Here is a 21,325-nt window from a genome sequence, read left to right on the forward strand (position 1 = left end):
ATAGGCTAATGCACAAAGTTACTAAAATTGTTCCTTCGCATTCCTTAAGACAACAAGCAATAACAAGCATAACAATCATTTATGAAAAGTATTTTAAGTTTGGAAAATGCTTAAATGTTAAAGTAAGATGAGAGAACTAATTTCTATCTAGAAAGAAGTATTTCTCTTTCTAAGTTCACTGTACTAGATCTCCTATTTAATTAACCAATGGCTTCTTTTAACTCTTACCCACAATCCTGAAAATAACAAAAAGTCTAAAAAAGAAGATAAAAAATTACAAGGCAACTGGTTCTGATTTTTATTTATGACACCCGAGATTACCTTGATTTCCCGTGGAAGCGTGAGCCATCGAACTCCGGGAAGGCCGTCTAAAAGCACTGCGCTGGAAGCATCATATTGTTGTGCACTCAGACTGGTACCAGAATGTAGTTTAGCAGGATGAAGTGCTCTTTGAAAGAACAAGTTGAAAAAATGATCCAAACGAGGCACATTCTCAACCTGGCAAAAGGCACTGAAGAAACAAGAGCTGTAAGTCAGAACAACATGTGAAATGGTGGTTATCTACATGCTCCTAAGAAGACTAGATCTTTCCCAACTTACATAGGCTCTCTTCCTTACTCCTCTCCCTTATGAAGAATTACTGCTATAATGTTACTGATGGAATGTGTTAAGAAGTTCATCCTGTCAATATTTTTTACCCAAAACCCTACTTTCAAATGTACAGAGTAGATGATATTATGGGAGAACCACAGGGCTAACACAAATGGTCTATCTATGACAGAATGAGCTGAAGTACACTTTGTTGGGGGGAAAAAAAAAAGTAAGTTGCTTTTACCTTATCTCTTAGCCATTTAAACTCCCAATACCTTTCAGGCAAGACGGAATAATAAAGAGAGTTAGAGTTTTGTAATAGAACATATCTGACTTTGACTCATATCACTCATTGCTTTTAGTAGGTAGATATCTCAGGAAAATCATCTAACCTTTCTCTGAACTTTTGTTCCCATCTCTAAAAATGGGGATAATACAACCTGATTCACATGTGAAGTACCTAGTACATAAGTACTTATTATACTTACTACTTATTGAATACAGAAAGCACATAATTAGCCTAAGTAATTTTCCCCTCTTCACTAATGAAGGCAACACTATTGAAGAACTCAAAGAGAGGGAGGAAGGGGAGACAGACTAAACATTTGTTTTTAGCCAGGCAAAAATAATAGAGCATTGCCTGCATCATTTCATTGGAATAGCCCGCTGGATAATACGATAACTATTATATGTGCCGTTAATACATCAGAATATTATTCATGGATTCATTCAACAAACAGCTTAATTGCCAACTGTGTTCTAGGCACTGTTCTCACTGCTGAAGGTACAGTAGTTAAAAAAAGACAAGGTCTCTGTTTCTGTGGAGCTCACATTTTAATGGAGAAAGACAACAAATGAACAAACAGTAAAAACATGAACTCGTACAAAGGGCCATACAGAGAATAGGATCATGTGAATGGGGGATGTGATAGATCAAAAGCTGGGGAAGAGTCTTTCAGAATCGGCATTTAAGCTGAGATCCCAATATCAAGAAGATCCAGTGAGAGGAAAAAGCACAAAAGCTGACAAACTTGGGCAGGGTACCCACAGAAGAGCACAGAGGGGTGGGTGCGGTTTGAGATCTGAATCAGAAAGGTATGTAGGAGCCAGATTATAATGTAAAAAGATCATTTTAACTGCAGTTGGAAATCTATTAAAGTGGCAAGGAAACCATTTAGATTACTGTAGTAGTGAGAGATGCTGGTGGCTGGACAGGGTTAACAGTGAAGATGTAAAGAAATGAATGGATTTGAGATATGTTTTAAAGACAGACTGTTTAGAATTTGCTGATAGTTTGGCTAGGAATAGTGAAGGAAACATATCTTTGATCAAAACACTAAATTTGGGGCGCCTGGGTGGCTCAGTGGGTTAAAGCCTCTGCCTTCGGCTCAGGTCATGATCCCAGGGTTCTGGGATCGAGCCCCGCATCGGGCTGTCTGCTCCGCGGAGAGCCTGCTTCCTCCTCTCTCTCTCTCTCTGCCTGCCTCTCTGCCTGCTTGTGATCTCTGTCTGTCAAATAAAAAAATAAAATCTTAAAAAAAAAAACAAAAACACTAAATTTTGCAAATATATAATCAATCTTCCGTGCATTATAGGGAACTTATAGGGAACTAACTAGCTTACAACTTAAAAAATAAGTCTTTGGACTTTTTAGTCTTATAATTTTTCATAATGTGCTTTTATCTTTCATAATTAGAAAAAAACTTATTAAAAATTGCTACAAAATGACTACTAACAGCATCTTGGATCCATACTGCTTCTTGGTCTTAAGAACTCAATGGATCAATAAATAAATAAAATCTTTAAAAGGGGGGGGGGCGCCTGGGTGGCTCAGTGGGTTAAGTCGCTGCCTTCGGCTCAGGTCATGATTTCAGGGTCCTGGGATTGAGTCCCGCATCGGGCTCTCTGCTCAGCAGGGAGCCTGCTTCCTTCTCTCTCTGCCTGCCTCTCCGTCTACTTGTGATTTCTCTTTATATTCTTAGTTTGCCTTTCAAATTCTCACCAGAACAAAGAAAAACTAAAATTTACTGCCAATTTGGTGATACTTCCAAGTAAATGGAAGCTAAATTTCAAAATGAAATTCACAGAAATTAAGTGTCCCCTGCCTCTAACCTAGTCCACTGCAACTTGCAGAACAATCCTGACTAATTGTCTTAAAGTATGGAATTCATTGCAGAAATTTAATTTTTTTTTTTAAAGATTTTATTTATTTGTCAGAGAGAGAGAGAGTAAGTGAGCACAGGCAGACAGGCAGGCAGAGGCAGAGGAAGAAGCAGGCTCCCTGCCTAGCAAGGAGCCCTATGTGGGACTCGATCCCAGGACCCTGGGATCATGACCTGAGCCGAAGGCAGCTGCTTAACCAACTGAGCCACCCAGGCGTCCCCAGAAATTTAATTTTTAATTATCTCTGGTTTTATAAAAATATAAAGCTTTAATTAAGGCAAAACAAAGCAAGGTTTGCTCACCCAGTGTGAATTTAAGGAGGTGGTTTACAACCATATCTTTACTCTTTATTGATTAAAAATTTCCTTATTTAACTGAAGGTAAAAGCACTGTTTGTGGTTGCCTTGCCTTTCATAGTTCACACGTTAGGGAAATGCTAATTAGTAATTGGGTTTGAGAGGATTTGTCTCTTCAGAGGCTCTTGGAGGAGAACTCTACAAACTAGAAAATACTGATGACACAGCCACAGAAAATCCTTTCAAGGCTGCTTTGAGAACAGTGACAACAAAGATCCACAATAGAAAGGACAGAGAGCTGACACCACTATGCTTTGGGAAAACATATAAACTGTTTCTGGATTTTTATATTGATATTTTCTTAAGGCTTTGAAAGCAAAGGTATCATTTTAGCCTTCTGAAGTACTGGGACTTAGAAAAATCCCACAAACAGAAAAAAATCTATTTTTTATCCATAATTTTATGGGTTCAAATGCCGAAGTTACCTCAAATTGCCTCCTTCAGATCAAGAAAGATGTATCATATTTTACTGTATGGTTAAAAAAGCAAGAAGCAGGAAAATATGCATAATATGAGCCCACATATATTAAAAAAAAGAGTATGTAGACTATATTCATACTGTACAGGAAATGTATGAAATAATTCACATGAAACTAGCCAATACCTTTTTTACTGTGTCATTTATTTATTATCAGGTGCATTTTTTTACTAAAAATTTTTTAAGTAAGAAGTATCAAATTTTAGGATAGTAAATTTGACAATGCTCTTATAAAACCAGAGAAAAACACAAACAACTTATTTAAAACCTTCTTACTCTTTTCTGTATCTGTTTTGAAATGCTCTTACATTTGCTACTATAGAAATATATCAAATCAGAATATAATTGTGGTTTTATCACTATTTCACATTATTTCACTGAACTAACATAAGACCAAAAAAGAAAAAGCAACGGATCAAGTGAAAAACTGCCTAGAACTATAAAATAAAGCCACTAATTAAAGAAGGAAAAAAATCAGAGGAATAAGAAAAAAAACAAATAACTAACTTGTCAATCAAGGAAAAGTATTAAGTGCAAAAGAGATTTAGAATTATATACTTAAAACTTGAGATTCATGTTTATAAGCATTGATATATTTTTTTTAATATTTTCTTATTAACTTTTAATTCCAGTATAGTTAGCATACAGTGTTATGTTAGTTTCAGGTGTACAACACAGTGATTCAACAATTCCATATATCACCCAGCGCTTATCATGTCAAGTACACTCCTTGATCCCCATCACTCATTTCCCCTATCCCCTCACCTACCACCCCTCTGGTAACCATCAGTTTATTCTCTGTGACTAAAAGTTTTTTTTTTTTTTTTAACAAATAAACAAAAACTTGAGATTCAATTCACTGAAGTACTTACCTATCTAAAGAACCATACATAAATTTTAAGGTTTGGACAACATCTTCTATCATATTCCTCAGCTGTGGAAGAGGAACTCTAAAAAAAAGCAAAAATGCATTTATAACATAACCAAATGATACATATTTAAGAGAAGCAGAACATCTTTACATTTTACATGAAAAGAATGTGAGAAGTCTGTAGGTTAAATGCTAGTATACCTGGTTGTTCATTAAAGACTCCACTGTCTAGATTTGAAATTCGAGCATGGGTCTAGTAGGGATTTTGATATCACCACCTATAGAAAAAGTATTTAAGCCTTTTTAGGGTTTAGTTTCCTAGTATATGTCACAGAACCATTATCACTCACGTTAAATGTTTGTGGCAGTATCGTAGCCAATGAGGTTTATCCGAGGCGCGATTATTGCTAATTGAAGTATACAGGAAACACAGGAGACAAATGAAAATGAAAATGAAACACAACAGTCTAAATCTTGGGGATGCAGCAAAAGCTGTTCAAAGAGGGAAGTTTATAGAAATACAGGCCTACCTCAATAAATTTTGAAATGTATCAAATAAACAACCAAACCTTACCCCAAAGGAGCTAGAAAAAGAACAAAGCCCAAAGGCAATAGAAGGAAAAAAAATAATAATAAAGATGAGAATAGAAAGAATAAAATTAAAAAAAATTTTTTAGCCACGCATTCATGATAATCATATCTCTTTCTGCTGAAATTAGACACCTTTAAAATACAAATGTTTTGCTATTTTTCATTGCAGCCTCCTTTGGAGTTCCTGTTTGTGGTATAAAAACATGTCCACAATTCAGCACTCTTCCCCTCAAGAGGTAGAACTTAATTTCCCTCCCCCTGAGTGTGGGCTGAACTTATTTAACTCACTTCTAACAAATAGTAAATGGGGGAAATGACCGCATCATTTCTAAGACTAAGTCAACTTCCCCGTTTTCTCTATTTTGAAGAAACCCATCTCTCTATCACTTGCTTTGGGGGAAGTCAGCTGATGTGCTGTGAGAACTTCACTCAAGCAGCTCTAGGAAGAGATCCTTGTGTCAAGGAATTAAGGCCTCCTGACAATGGCCAGGTGTGTAAGTCATGTTGGAAGCAGATGCTCTAGCTCTAGTTCAGCCTTCAGATAACTGTATCCTTGACCAACATTTTGACTGAAACATTAAGACAGATCCAGAGCCAGAATCACCCAGTTAAGTTGCTCATGAATTCTTGACTCACAACAACACCTATGAGATAATAATGTCTACTGTTTTAAGTCCCCAAGTTTTTAATAATTTGTTATCTAAGAATAGATAACGAATGCACTGCTATATAATGAAAGAAATCTGGTTAACAAAATTATCAATAATAGAGAATAGTCATATTCATGTTCAGATTGGCTGTATAATGCATTTTTTTTAAGATTTTATTTATTTATTTGACAGGCAGAGATTACAAGCAGGCAGAGAGGCAGGCAGAGAGAGAGGAGGAAGCAGGCTCCCCGCTGAGCAGAGAGCCCGATGCGGGGCTCGAACCCAGGACCCTGGGATCATGACCCGAGCCGAAGGCAGAGGCTTTAACCCACTGAGCCACCCAGGCACCCCTGTATAATGCATTTTTTAAAAAAGATCTTATTTATTTATTTGACAGAAAGAGAGAGACAGTGAGAAAGGGAACACAAGCAGGGGGAGTAGCAGAGAGTCCGATGCGAAGCTCGATCCCAGGACCCTGGGATCATGACCTGAGCTGAAGGCAGACACTTAATGACTGAGCCACCCAGGTGCCTCTGGATAATGCATTTTTATAAAACTTTTTTCTTCCTTGGGAAGCTTAAAAGCAACACCAAAAGAAAAGTTATCTAAACTGGTATTCTCTAAAGTTGTGTCACTCATATACTTTATTATTTATTTTGATATTTGATTAGTATTTGGTAGACAATGTATGATTCTGTGGACCATAAGTTAAAACTAAAATGCACTTATAGTTTAACAGAAGTTGTCCAATTTTTTTTAAAGTGGGGAAGGATGTAAATTACAAATTTTTAAAAAAAATCACTGAACAGGGACGTAAGACTCATCTAACATTAGTTAACTTATACTCTCCTTGAGGCTGTTGTCCATATTCCTATCCCATTTTCCCACAGCTTTTAATGTCTAATGACATCAGGGTAGAAAGTAATGACAATGTGGTAGAAAGAATTCAGAAAGACTCTCCTTCAATTTGCAATTCTGCTTTTTGCCAGTTATGTGACCTTTGGCAAGTTATTTAATCTTCTCTTGGTTTTACTTTCCTCATTTATAAAATGGGGCCAGAGATCACGAAGTACATCTGGAGCTGATTTTGAAGATTAAATGAGATTAATGAATGTAAAGTACCTAATGCAGTCCCTGGGTTCACAGTGTGCTCATTATAAATGTCAACCCAACTCTTACCTCCAACTATAAAAATAAGATATATTTAAAAATACTTGCAAAAAATTAAGAAGGAGAAAACAATAATATAAGACATACCATTAGAGACATCACTTTAAAGTTAAATATTTCTTACAGTTGACCCTTAAACAATGCAGGGGCTAGGGGTCCCAATACTCCAGGCAGTTGAAAATTCAAGTACAACTTTTTAACTCCCCCAAAACTTAAATACTAATAGCCTACTGTTGACTAAAAGTCTTACTGATAAAGTAAACAGTTGTTTAACACATACTTTGTATGTTACATGTATTATATACAGTATTCTGACAGTACAGTAAGCTAGAGGAAATAAAATGTTATTAAGAAAACCATAAGAAGAGAAATTGATACCATAAGTTTGTATCATCTGTTTACAAGATGATACAACAAATAGATCCATCTATTTGTTAGTACCTGTGACAATACTGTCTTATATAATACAAAACACTATAGATGTTACACATGTTACTGACACTAAACATCCAAAATGAAAAGATAATGCTAAAAAGAAATAAAATATTTATTTACAAACAATTCATGCATTCATAACAAAGCAGCAGCAATATGATTTCTTTATGGTAGCCTAATATAATTGACAGCATAGCTTCATGGCAGCCTAACCCATAACACTAGAGAATGAAGCATTTAAAATATTTTCAGGGCATGCCATATTATATTTGTAATACAGTGCTGGAAACACTGTTACTTTTTTTCTTAAATCACTTACCTGTGATGGTATACTGATATGCAGTTTCCCCCTATTACAAGAAGGAGAGGCATACTGTATGGCAGTATAATTTTTTTGAAAGAAAGTTATAAAATAGAAAAATAACACATTATTAATTTTATGTTAAATATCAATTGCCTTATTTAGGTAAGGACACACTATCACCTTCCTTACACACGAATTCTGCATATGATGTTCTACACAATCAATACTTAGAGGATGATGACGATGACATAGCTCTTGCTGTACAATTACCAGATTTTCACATGAAGACACACACATACACAACAGATAAGTTTATTAGCTACATGGCATGATGATTATCTACTATTCATTCAGTGGAAGTGGGTCATCATAAAGATCTTCACCCCTATCATCTTCATGTTGAGCAGGCTGAGGAGGAGGAGCAGAGGTTGGTCTTGCTGTCTCAGGGGTGGCAGAGGCAGAAGATGTGGAGGTAGAAGGGGAAGCAAGAGAGGCAGGCACACTCAGTTTAACTTTACAGAAATATATGGTAATTTCTTTTTTTCATTTCTCTAAAAACATTCCTATATGGCATCAAACTTTCTTCCACTGTTTGCTTTATTATCAGTGCCCATATCATAGAAGGGTCCATGTTGTAAAAGAAGTCAAAGCAGTCCTGAATAATCAGAATTCTTCTGCCAGATTATCTAGTATCAGTTTTTTTCTGGCAGGCCCCCCGTCTTGCCACCTTGTTGCCATATCCAATACTTGGCATGACTTCCTTGATTGGCTCTTTCACGATTTCCTTGATTGGCTCTGTCATAAATCCTGTGAAGTCATGCACAACATCTGGATACCATTTTCTTCAGCAGGAATTTATTGTTTCTGGCTTGATGGCTTTAATGGCCTTTTCGATAACAACAATGGCATCCTCAGTGGTGTAATACTTCCAGACTTCCATGTTCTATCAGGGTTCTCTTCTACAGCATTGACAATCCTTTCCATAGGGTACCATGTGTAACAAGCCCTAGAGCCTGAATTAGAGATTGCTGTTTTGGGGGGCAAGCAGACTGACATCTTCACTGTTGAACTCATGGGGTTCTGGGTAGCCAGGGGCATTGTCCAATAGCAAAAGAATTTTCAAAGGCAAAGTAGTTTCTGATTTTAGGGACAAAGCATCAATGGAACCAATCCAGAAAAAGGGTTTTCAATGTCCAAGACTTCTTGTGGTACAACCAAAAGACTGGTAGCTAATATTATCTGGTGTGTCTTTTTCCTTCAAGGTTTGGGGTTAATGAGCTTTATAGATAAGGGCAGTCCTGATCATAAACCCGAATGTGTTGGCATAAGAGGGTAGAATTAGCCTATTCCTTCCTGTCTTAAATCCTGGTGCTCACTTTTCTTCTTTAATAATGTCCTATGCAATATTTTTCTCCCCCAGAATAGGGCAATTTTGTCTGTATTAAAAACCTTGAGGCAGATATTCTTTCTCCTCACTGATTTTCTTAATGGCATCTGGGAACTCATCTGCTGTCTCTTAGCAGAATCTGCTTCTCCTGTTATCTTGACATTTTTAAAGCTAAACCTCCTTGTAAAATTGTCAAGCCACCCTTTGCTGGCATTAAAATCTCTTGCTTTAGAGCCACATTTTTTTTTTTTTTGCCTCAAGTTGTCATATAATAACTGCTTTTTCTCAAATCATATTAGAGTCTATAAGTATGCCTTTCTTACAGTAATCCTATACCTACTTAAAGCCGGATTTTCAATACATGATAAAAAGATATTTCACAGAAAGTGCAGTGTTTTTGCACCTGCTGGCATAACTGCAGTAATAACTTCATGAATTTCCTTTTCCTTTTTACAATGGCCTGTACACTGGATTTATTTATCTTGAAATGGCGGGCAACCGCAGGTGCAGACCTCAATGTATATAGTACATATCAAGCAATTCAACTTTTTCTTGTAATGTCATAACTTTCCTTGGGAAAACTTTTTCTTGGGAGCACTTCCAGCATTACTAATAGCACTTCATATGGGTCTCCTGGAGTTATTCAAGGCTTACAGTATTGCACTAAACACAATGAAAAATATGCAAGAACTGTGAGAAATCACTTTTTACTCCAATAAACAATTTACTGGAAAGACAAACTGTTCACACAGAGATGATTAGTGTCATAGGGAGTTTTAAGCAGATAATCATAACACAAGCTCACTGCAACAGCATTTGGAGGTGGCTATGAAATTCTTACAGTAGTACAGTATGCACTATAGTAATTTTATGCAGTTATGATTTAATACTGCATCTTTACTTTATTCACATCTCTCTCAATAATGAATTGCTCCATTCAAGTGTTTGTATGAGTTTTGATAAATTTTAACTTTTAATAATAGACTTGTGCATATTTTATGGTAATGATGATGAGACAGACTAGTATCTACATATATTTTATGCATTCATGATACACCTTTTTCTCAATTTTTTCAATATTTCTATGCTATGCAGTTTATCTGCAAATTTTTTCATATTGTCACAAATCTCCAAAAAATTTCCAATATAGTTATTGAAAAAAACCCACGCATAAGTGGATCAACGCAATTTGAACCCATGTTCTCCAAGGGTCAACCCTATTTTGTCAAGGGCACTCAACATCAGGACCAAACACCTTTCTACTTGACCTTTAATTCTCCAAAATCTCCAACAGTAAAAAACTGCAAACACATAAAATCCATACTACAATCTTGTCAAAAGTTTGAGTAGAGAAGGTCATCTCTCAACTCCATATTGGCCAGAAGGAAGTGTACTGAAAGCCGGGCCCCTAGAAATTGTTTCCAGCACTTTTCTGTTTTGTTTTCAATTAAGTAATTATTTATTTATTTTGAGAAAAAAGAGAGAGCAAGAGGGGGAAGGGCAGAGGGAGAGATAGAGAATCTCAAGCAGGCTCCATGCTAAGTGTAGAGCATGACACATGGATCTATCCCAGATACTGAGATCATGACCTGAGCCAAAATCAAAATCAAGAGTTGGACGGTAGGGGTGCCTGGGTGGCTCAGTGGGTTAAAGCCTCTGCCTTCGGCTCAGGTCATGAGCTCAGGGTCCTGGGATCAAGCCCTGCATCGGGCTCTCTGCTCAGCAGGGAGCCTGCTTCCCTTCCTCCCTCTCTTGTGATCTCTGTCTGTCAAATAAATAAATAAAATCTTAAAAAAAAAAAGAGTTGGACGCTTAACTAACTGAGCAACCCAGGTACCCAGGTGCCCCTTTTCTGTATTTTTAAATACCAAATTAGCATGGTAGCTATTGTAGTGGTGCAAGAGATCTTTAAACTGTAAAACTGAAAGACTTTGCTTTTGCCAAAAATGTCATAATTTTAATGAAACAGACTTTGTTAGCAGTATTTCAGAAATGATTTTAAGGTTAAAAAAAAAAAAAAAGATCTCAACTTACTTTTCAGCAGGCAGGCCAATTAACAACAACTTGTCAGATTCTTTCCAATAAGCCACATGGATTTGTTTCCCATTTAAAAGAAGGGATGAGCTAGGAAAAAGTAGAGTGAAAATAAGTTAGAATATCTTTAAATGTCATAAAATTATAAACAGTCACTCATATAAGATTACATATAGTATGATTTAAGAAATGTATGCTTAATGAGCAAATTTCTGGCATATACCTAATTGTCACACACAAAGGGCAAATAATTATGTAACAACAAAAAATATATTCTGAAATATTTTTTTAAAACCTATAAAAAAGCTCTAGGTCAAATGAAGGTAGACCTCTTACAGCCAAAAGTAGTGAAATTCTTTAATTAACATTAAATGACTATATGCTACTTTTTTCAGAAGAAAGCTCCCATTGGTATGCAAATTTAACAAATCTTTTCTCACTGCCTATTTATAAACATGATTTATTAAGAGAAATTACAAAAATAGGAAGATATAGTCCCAGCTCACAAGATAATAATTCAATATAGGACATAGGTACATAAGCAAGTAACCAAAATATAAGTCAGATTTAAATGTGTTCTCAAAGAAATGTTTAGAATAATGTATATATTCATTGTGGTAATGGCTTCAGGGTCTATATGCCTCTGTTGAAACTGATCAGATTGTATATTTTACATATATGCAGTTTACTATACTTTAATTAGTTGGAAAACTAAATGTGACCTAAAAAGAGATATATAATGAACTATGAAAACATGGAGGGCATAATGATTCCATCCTGAGTATGGGTAGGTAGTAGAAAGAAAATAAAATGAAAATATACTCAGTGATTTTTTTTTCTTTAAACTAGAATACATACATCAGTCTGTCTGCTGAGTCCTTAGGATTTAATGTACCTTCTATACTGCAGTAGATATTATTATTTTTATTATAATCAAATGCATACTATTTGTGAGACATGATATTTTTTCATCTTTCTAACATCCTCTTCAGGCATTACTATACTGTTTTTTAAAATTGTTGTTAATAATCGCTTCTCGGTCTTTTGGCTAAGATCAAGTGTAAAATTGTTGTTAAATTTTTATTTAGATTCCAGTTATTTAACACACAGTGTAATAATAGTATCAGATATACACTGTAGTGATTCAACACTTCCATACACCGGGTGGGTGCTCATCACCTATTTAGCTCATTCCCCTACCTACCTTCCTCCCCACACCAGAAGTTGTTCTCTACAGTTAAGAATTGGTTTCTTTGCCTCCCTCTCTCTTTTTATCCTCCCTTTGCTCAACTGTTTTTTTTTTCCTTAAATTTCACATGAATGAAATCACCTGGTATATTTGTCTTTCTGACTTATTTTGCTTAGCATAACACTCACTAGCTCCACCCATGTCTTTGCAAAAATAAAGACTTCACTAAAAAATAGAAATACAGGCCAGTATTCCTGATGAACATGGATGTAAACATTCTCAACAAACAACTGGCAAACCAGATCCAACAATATATTAAAAAGATCATTCCCCATGATTAAAGTGGGATTTATTACTGGGCTGCAAGGGTGGGTTCAATATTTGCAAATCAATCAACATTATAAGTCATATTGATAAAAGGATAAGAACCATATCATTTCAATTACAGATACAGAAAAAGTATTTGACAAAATACAACATTCACTCATGAAAAGATTCTCAACAAAGTAAGTTTATTTTATTTATTTATTTTAAAAGATTTTATTTACTTATTTGAGAAAGAGAGATAGTAAGAGAGAAAGAGAGATCACAAACAGGGGCAAAGGGCAGAGGGAGAAGCAGACTCCACACTGAGCAGGTAGCCTGATATAGGGCTCGATCTCAGGACCCTGGGATGGTGACCTGAGCGAAAGGCAGATGCCTAACTGACTGAGCCACCCAGGCGCCCAACAAAGTAGGTTTGGAGGGAACATATATATATTTTTTAAGATTTTATTATTTATTTGACAGAGAGAGATCACAAGTAGGCAGAGAGGCAGGCAGAGAGAGAGAGAGAGGAGGAAGCAGGCTCCCTGCTGAGCAGAGAGCCCGATGCGGGACTTGATCCCAGGACCCCAATCTCATGACCCGAGCCGAAGGAAGCGGCTTAACCCACTGAGCCACCCAGGTGCCCTGGAGGGAACATATTTCAACAAAATAATGGCCATATATGAGAAACCCATAGCTAATATCATTCTCAATGAGGAAAAGGAGCTTTTCCTTTATGGTCTGGCACACAACAGGGATGTCCACCTTCACCACGGTTATTTAACATAGTAATAAATCCTAGCCTCAGCAATCAGACAACAAAAAGAAATAAAAGGCATGCAAATTGACAAGGAAGAAGTAAAACTTTCACTATTTGCAGATGACATTATACTCTGTTTAGAAAACCCCCAAAACTCCACCAAAAACCTGCTATAACTGATACACGAATCTAGTAAAGTCCCAGGATACAAAGTCCCAGGAAACAAAATCAACATACAGAAATCTATTTTTCAAATTATTGCCTTTCTCTACACAAGTAATGAAGCAGCAGCAGGAGAAATTAAAGAATCAATCCCATTTACAATCATATCAAAAACTGTAAGATACCTAGGAACAAACCCAACCAAAGAGGTAAAAGACCTGTACTCTGAAAACTATAGAGCACTGATGAAAGAAATTGAAGGACACAAGAAATGGGAAGATTTATTCCATGCTCATGGATAGAAAGAACAAATAGTGTTAAAATGTCTATACTAGGGGGGCATCTGGGTGGCTCAGTGGGTTAAAGCCTCTGCCTTCAGCTCAGGTCATGATCCCAGTGTCCTGGGATTGAGCCCCGCATCCGGCTCTCTGCTCAGCAGGGAGCCTGCTTCCCCCCCACCTCTCTCTGCCTGCCTCTCTGCCTACTTGTGATCTCTATCTGATAAATAAATAAAAAATCTTAAAAAAAAAAATGTCTATACCAGGGGTGTCTGGGTAGCTCCGTGGGTTGAGCCACTGCCTTCGGCTCGGGCCATGATCTCAGGGTCCTGGGATTGAGCCCCACATCAGGCTCTCTGCTCGGTGGAGAGCCTGCTTCCCCCCTACCTCTTTGCTTGCCTCTCTGCCTACTTGTGATCTCTGTTTATCTGAGGGGTTTGAAGTGGCGGGGGGGTGGGAGGTTGGGGTACCAGGTGGTGGGTATTATAGAGGGCACAGCTTGCATGGAGCACTGGGTGTGGTGAAAAAATAATGAATACTGTTTTTCTGAAAATAAATAAATTGGAAAAATAAATAAATAAATAAATAAATAAAATCTTAAAAAAAAAAAGTCTATACTACCCAAAGCAATCTATACATTTAATGCTATACTTACCAAAATATCACCAGCATCAAAATACCACAAAGCTAGAACAACCAATCCTAAAATTGTATGAAACCACAAAGACCTCCAAATAGCCAGAGCAATCTTGAAAAAAAAAAGGCAAAGTGGGAGCCATCATAATTCTGGACTTCAAGCTATACTACAAAGCTATAGTGATCAAGACAGTATGGTACTGGCACAAAAACAGACACATAGATCAGGGGAACTGAAAAGAAAACCCAGAAATGAACTCAGACCTATATGGTCAATTAATCTTCAACAAACAGGAAAGAATATCCAAAAAGAAAAAGACAATCTCTCCAACAAGTGGTGTTGGGAAAACTGGTCAGCTACATGCAAAGGAATGAAACTGGACCATTTTCTTATACCATACACAAAAATAAATTCAAATATATCTAAAATGTAGGTCCATTAGTCCACCTTTGTGATTTAAAGTGTGCCAAAACACCCAGATTTATAGCTATATTGAGAACCTATACTTTTATATAGGTGACTGTTAGAAATAATTTGGGTGAGAAACAAAATACCTGCAGATATCATATCTGCTGTATAGATTATAGTACAGATACAAATATATTTGTATAATAGATACTTATATCACTATATTGTCAGAACCAAGGTACAGCACTTGAAAAAAAACAGAGTTAAAGCTAAATAGAAATCAATTCTTACCTAGTAACTTGTGTCCCAGTTACATTTTCCAACATGTCACAGAGTGTGAGAAATATCCCTCTCACACTTTTAAGTTTCTGAGATGCATCAGATACTGGACAATGATAAAGAATTTCTTGCTGTTAGATGAAAAGAAATAGAAATGATCAGCCTCTCATATTTTCCAACCATTATTTTGGTCATGGAAAGTTCAGAATTCACTATTAAGAAAAGAACAAAAAATCAATCTTTTCAGCTTCAAAGGAAGCATTATTCAAACAAACACAAGGAGGGAAGTATGTCTGGAATTTTAACACATTACCTAGCATTTAAAACACTACATTTGAAAGTAAGTTACAGACTGTCAAAACTGGTCATAATATCAAAATATACACTGAGTAGGACACTGATTAGTTAGAATGATTATAATTAATTTCACTGTTTAATTACTTTCATTACTGACATTTAATAGATAACCTTCGTCATCTTTGGTGAAATCATCATTAAATCTTTATTTTAACCTGAGACAATACTGCAATTAAATTTACAAAGAATACAAAATTATAGTAGTGCAGATAGAAAACAGTATTTATGATGCTATACTATCTTATCTGTCCTAAATTTAAGAGGGTTTTCCCACCACAAGTTAATCTGAATTCAAACTTTAAAGGAAACCACATTTTAAATCATAGAAAAATCTAGATCTATATGATAATTCACAAAATGCTTAATATTTTTTTATTTTCAAGAAGAGCATATTCCCAGGAAACAGTTTTACAAAATAAAATAAATTTCAAAATCAGGATGTGCTTTGGGCTAGAACTTTTACACAAAGGGATGAATCATTCTGTATCTCACTTTTTTTGTTGTGACTTAAAGCAACATGTTATTTTTCTCACAAGGCAAACTAAAAGCTGGCAAAATAAAAATTTCTAGATAGAAACCATAGAGAATTCGGAGTAGCTCCCAGTTACGCTATTTAATATTTAACATCCCTAAATATTCATACAGTAACTATTGAAAGCCCAAACTCCTAAAATACATCTTTCTTCAGTTCTCTAAAGAGTGTCCTATATCTTGTTTTGGTCCCTCTTTACAATAAATAATTATGTGACTTAGTGTCCATGTCTTGTCAATTTTTACATTAGGATAAATATAAAAAATGATAAACTGGACACATCTTTTTTAATATTACTAAGCACATTCAGTATATGCAAATTGCTATAGAAGATGTTGGCCAAATACACTCTGCCTAACACTCAAATTTTCTTACAATATTTCTAGGATAAAAAGCTATAAAAATTTTATCTTTAGAAATTAAGCCAAATATCAGTTAAGATCTTCTGTTAATGCTTACTTAATAAATTTAAACCTTGACTAGTAAATACACATTGCATTTAGCCAAATATCAAACACCACTTTAAACAAATAACCTTACAGTCTTTGACTGGATTTTTGATATTTCTAAATCTTGTAAGTTGAAGAAGACAAGGTTTTATTAAATATGTAACTCACATGAAAACAAAACACCCTATGACATTTTATTGTAAAGTAAGACCAGTCAAACAGGCCATTTGAGAAAGTCTCTTTTTTCTAACCCCTGTAGCAACCAGCCCAGAAAGCCTCAGTATTAAGGACCTGGCAAACTCTACAGTTCCTAACCAATTTAATTAGCTGTATTTTTAGGCACTTGTTAGTAGCATGCATTTGCAGCAGCTTCCACTCTGTTCAGTAAGAATAAAAAGCCTCTTCTAATTACAATATTGATATAGGGCTCTCAATAGACAGAAACCTGTTCATTTGAGAAACATCTACACATTTTCCCATGGAAAGAAAGGCAAAGATGACAAAAGGCTTCGGTGGTATTCTACTCCAAGATGACCTAGAAAGTTTCAGGGTGCTACCATCCCAGAATTTTGTTGTACGTTTTATATAACAAACAGTTAATTTTCTCATTTGCTTTAAGGTATAAAATAAATATATGCAAGAAATCAGAATAATCAACCTTAGGTCTCTTGTGTTTTTAGAACACAGAAAATTACAAAAAATACATAGAAGTAAAAAATCCCTTCTTTTCCATTTCAATTATTGACTAAATTTTGATATCAAAGATGCAACACAAAGAAATGCACCCCTTGGAGAAAATGGCTTTGGCAGTCAGAATAGGCCTGCAAGGATTTCATCAGCAAAGAAATGTAAATTAGGTAACAACTTTTAGATGGCGCTTCTGCTTTAAGCACTATGGAACTATGGCTAGAACATAACTTGCTGAACTGCTGGATATGTAAGAAATGGAGAGGTTTTCTAAGGACGTCTTCTCCATACCCTTTCAATCCCCTTCCTCAGAACTACAAAGCAAGAGGGCCTTAGCGGGCAGTGGTGAGTGGTGGGCAGAGGGACAGAGGGCTGATGCCTACAAGAATGTCAATCAGTACAGAGTATTTTCCTAATGGCTAGGTAGGTAAGATGAACCTAGGACCACTGTGTTAAACCTGGACTCTTGAGAAAGTCTGAGTACCTTAGGTGAGTGGAAGAAGCAGAAGCAAATTCTCTCTGGAGGAAGGCATCACTACCTTCTAACCACAGGACTTCCGGAGGTAAAATCAAGTAGTAAGCCTAGTCAGTGATCACTAAGGGCACAAGAAGGCAAACTACCACAAGTCAGTTAGGAGTCAGAGATGATGGAATGGGCAGATACAGAATAGAGAACACAGAATACATATGAAATACTTGGAGAAATGAAGTATAGAATCACAAAGACAAGCAAGCAGCAAGAGACTTCCAGGAGTATCACGACAGATTTGAAATGCAGACTAAAGATTTTTCAGGAAATCCTGAAAATAAAAATGATTGTTTAAATAGAAAACATAAGAGGGAGATTAAAAACAGTTTGGACATAGCAGAAGAAAGAAATTAAACAAAAAAATAAATAAAAGATTCCTTACAGAGGAATGGCTGACAGTAGACTTATCAGCAATTACTGAAATCAGAAGACAAAGGAATACTATCTTCTTTTTTTTTTTAAGATTTTATTTATTTGACAGAGAGAGACACAGTGAGAGAGGGAACACAAGCAGGGGGAGTGGGAGAGGGAGAAACAGGCTTCCTGCCTAGCAGACAGCCCGATGCGGGGCTTGATCCCAGAACCCTGGAATCATGACCCAGCCCAAGGCAGCCGCCTAACGACTGAGCCACCCAGGCGCCCCAGGAATACTATCTTCAAACAGATTAGAGAAATTAACTTTCTACCATAATGACATAAGCAATACCATGCGTTGACTTCATCTTCTCCCTCGCCACACAGGAAAACTGTGTTTTCTTACCTCCTTGAATTGGGAGAGACCATATAACTAGTTGAGGCACTGGAACATGGGCAGAAGTGATGTTAGAACTTTTTTTTTTTTTTTAAACCATTTGATATACTGTTTATTTTACTTGAATGTAAGTTCTTTTTTTTATTTGTAATTTTATTTTGTTTTTCAGTGTTCCAAGATTGTTTATGCACCACACCAAGTGCTCCATGCAATATGTGCCCTCCTTAACTTTTAAGTTAGAACTCTGAACTGTCTCATGGGATATTAGATGCTTTCTCTCTTCTCTCATTGGTGGAGGAGATGCAAATAACCCAATAGAGGACTCCAAAGCCTTTGGGAATCATGGAACCATTAGATGAAGGGCTCCAACCACTAGGCTACATGACCGGGAATATTTATATTGAAATGAGAAATGAACTTCTATTATGTTAAGCCACTGAGACATCAGGGCTGTTACAGAATAGGCCTGGCCTATTCTGACTAATACTATGTAGAATTATAAAGCACCTTTCAAGAAGAGGTGAAAAAAACACCATCAGTGAAATAACAAAAACAATTTACCATCAAGAGACTTTCACTATAAAGAAATGCCTAAAATATATGTCTTACGAAGAAGAAAAATGATCAAGTAAGGACCGTCTGAGATGTAAGAAAGAATAGTGAGTAAAGAAAATGGTTAGAATATATGCAAATTTAAAAATTCATTTGTATGGAGCATAATGCAAAAAGTGATTTTTATAATGTATTACATGTTTTATAATATATAAAATGTAATAATAATTAATAGTAGTAGAACTAGCATAATTATGTCCAATTTCTGGAATTAAAAACATGACAGCACAGGGCACCTGGGTGGCTCAGTTGGTTAAACATCTCTTGATTTAGGTTCAGGTCATGATCTCAGGGTCGTGAGACCTGAGCCCCACATTAGGCTCCACACTGTGCGTGAAGCCTGCTTAAGATTCTCTCTCTCCCTTTCCCTTTGCCCCTATCCCCTACTTGTGTACATGCACGTGTGCTCTCTCTCTCTCTCTAAAATAAATAAATAAATATTTTTTAAAAATGATAGCACTAAAATACTCAGGAAAATTGCATGTATGTGAAGAGGGGATAATCTGAATTAAGGTATACTAAGGGCCTTGAATTATTTTGAAAAAGAATTAAAGCAGCGTTACAGAATCTGCTAAGCCAAATGTGATAAAATTTTAAAAGCAATCACATAAAATAGAGTATATAGCAAGCAATGACAGGTAAGAAAAATACTATGGAAAAGGTAGTTAAAATAGAAATCTTTAAAGAAGATAGAAAAAAATTCAAATATTTCAATAATCTGTATAAAGGGATTCATTAAGCTTATCAGTTAGAAGACTGCTATGTGTAAGAGACATACCACAACCCTAAAGACACAGAATGACTGAAAAAAAGTGCTGGTCATTCACTTGAAAGACTATAAAAGGACCTTATTCTTTTCCTTTGCACGTTTGAGAAAGCACTCACCTCCTCCTTTGATGTTTCCGAGTCAAGCTGCAGAGTGAGATACATAACGATGTGAGGAGTGTTTAGGATATTTTGCTGGATACTTTCAACCTCCTCTCCCCACAGAAGTTTGACTAAATCATTTGTGTTCGACTGTGCATTTTTCTGTCTTGGTTGGGTTGTTTCCTTCTTCACAGCATATGCGTTTTCAAAGGTCAGTTTTACCTTTAACGAAACAAGTTGATTTTTCAACCGGGAAAAGTCAGTTGCAGTTTTCACAAAGAAGGGTCTGTAATTGTATAGACACTTAGGTACACAGAGTATATCTAAAAATCATCCTAGAATATGAGCTCTTTGATGTCAAGGACTATGTATTCTTTATTTTCTTTTTCTTTCTTCTTCTTCTTCTTTTTTTTTTGGTTAAAATTTTATTTATTTATTTGACAGACAGAGAGAGAGACAGTGAGAGAAGGAACACAAGCCCCCAGAGGGAGAAGCAGGCTTCCCGCTGAGCGGGGATCCAGATCACAAATGGAGAGGAAGGCGGAGGCTTAATGACTGAGTCACCCAGGCACCCCAAGGACTATGTAATCTGCTTACTTTTGTATCTCCAGCTCCTAGCCTAGTTTTTGTACATATTATTACATGTATTTATTGAGTAAGAATTTTTAATTCTCTGTACAAAAATTTATTTATTTAAATTTAATCACTGTATTCTAAGATACCGATAACAAAGAAATACAATAGAAAAACAAAACTTCATACAATGTCATAATTCAAAAAGAGGAACAAAGTATTATGAATGCTAATAGCTCATCTGGGGAAAGAAAAAAGAAGAAATACAGGATTAAAAGGAACTGCATATAATCAGGTTAGCTGTCCTTTCAAGTGGGGCGATTTTCAAATATTTTTCTCTCAGATATTCTTTCTGGTCCTTTAAAATAAAGACCAAGAAGAGAAAAAACTATCAACATGCTAGATCTGGGACCATGAGAAGATTATAAGTTTTATCAAGATAGTTTTATTTTCACGGCCTGATGTCAGACAAGATTGGTAAGAATACAGAATGTGACCATTCTCCAATTGTTGAAAGCTAGCTTCCACTTCTCAATTATTTTTATTTGAAAAGGAGATACGTGTCTAGATGCCAGTGGCCAAAGATAACTTGTTCATTTTAAAGAAGCACCAGTGTGTATCTTGACTAAAAGAAGTTTTCACTAGATATAGCTAATTTGTTGTAGTAAAAACATCATCATAAGCTATATAACCACCAAGTATTCCTAATGTTTAAAATCTTATCAGAATACAGAGAAGTAAAATAGGATACACTAACTATAATAATCCGTAGAGTTCCAAATTTAAACACAGTGACTCCTTTAAAATTAGATTAAATTTTATTTTTAAAGATTTTATTTATTTGACAGACAGAGATCACAAGTATGCAGAGAGGCAGGCAGAGAGAGGGGGGTGGGAAGCCCCTCTCTTATTTAAAAAG

General features: G+C 35.9%; 1 protein-coding gene, 1 non-coding gene and 1 pseudogene across 5 annotated transcripts in view; 2 read left to right on the top strand and 1 right to left on the bottom strand.

Annotated features, from left to right (window-relative positions):
- Positions 1-21,325, bottom strand: part of INTU (inturned planar cell polarity protein) — a 79,834-nt gene that overhangs the window by 23,317 nt on the left and 35,192 nt on the right. For 3 of the 4 annotated variants that reach the window (XM_044224015.1, XM_044224013.1, XM_044224017.1), the window contains exons 4-8: positions 19,852-20,055; positions 15,062-15,180; positions 11,031-11,120; positions 4,461-4,538; positions 322-526 (exon numbers count right to left, since the gene is read on the bottom strand). In XM_044224015.1, coding sequence (XP_044079950.1) covers positions 322-526; positions 4,461-4,538; positions 11,031-11,120; positions 15,062-15,180; positions 19,852-20,055 — 696 coding nt within the window. The remainder of the gene's footprint in view (positions 1-321; positions 527-4,460; positions 4,539-11,030; positions 11,121-15,061; positions 15,181-19,851; positions 20,056-21,325) is intronic. The other variant, XM_044224014.1, reaches the window with a different exon arrangement.
- Positions 4,815-4,954, top strand: LOC122890668. The gene has a single exon (XR_006381119.1). It is a non-coding gene; the product is annotated as a U4 spliceosomal RNA (small nuclear RNA).
- Positions 12,059-12,175, top strand: LOC122890587 (annotated as a pseudogene).

This window comes from Neovison vison, chromosome 11, assembly GCF_020171115.1.
Source record: "Neovison vison isolate M4711 chromosome 11, ASM_NN_V1, whole genome shotgun sequence".
NCBI classification, from domain to species: Eukaryota; Metazoa; Chordata; class Mammalia; order Carnivora; family Mustelidae; genus Neogale; species Neogale vison.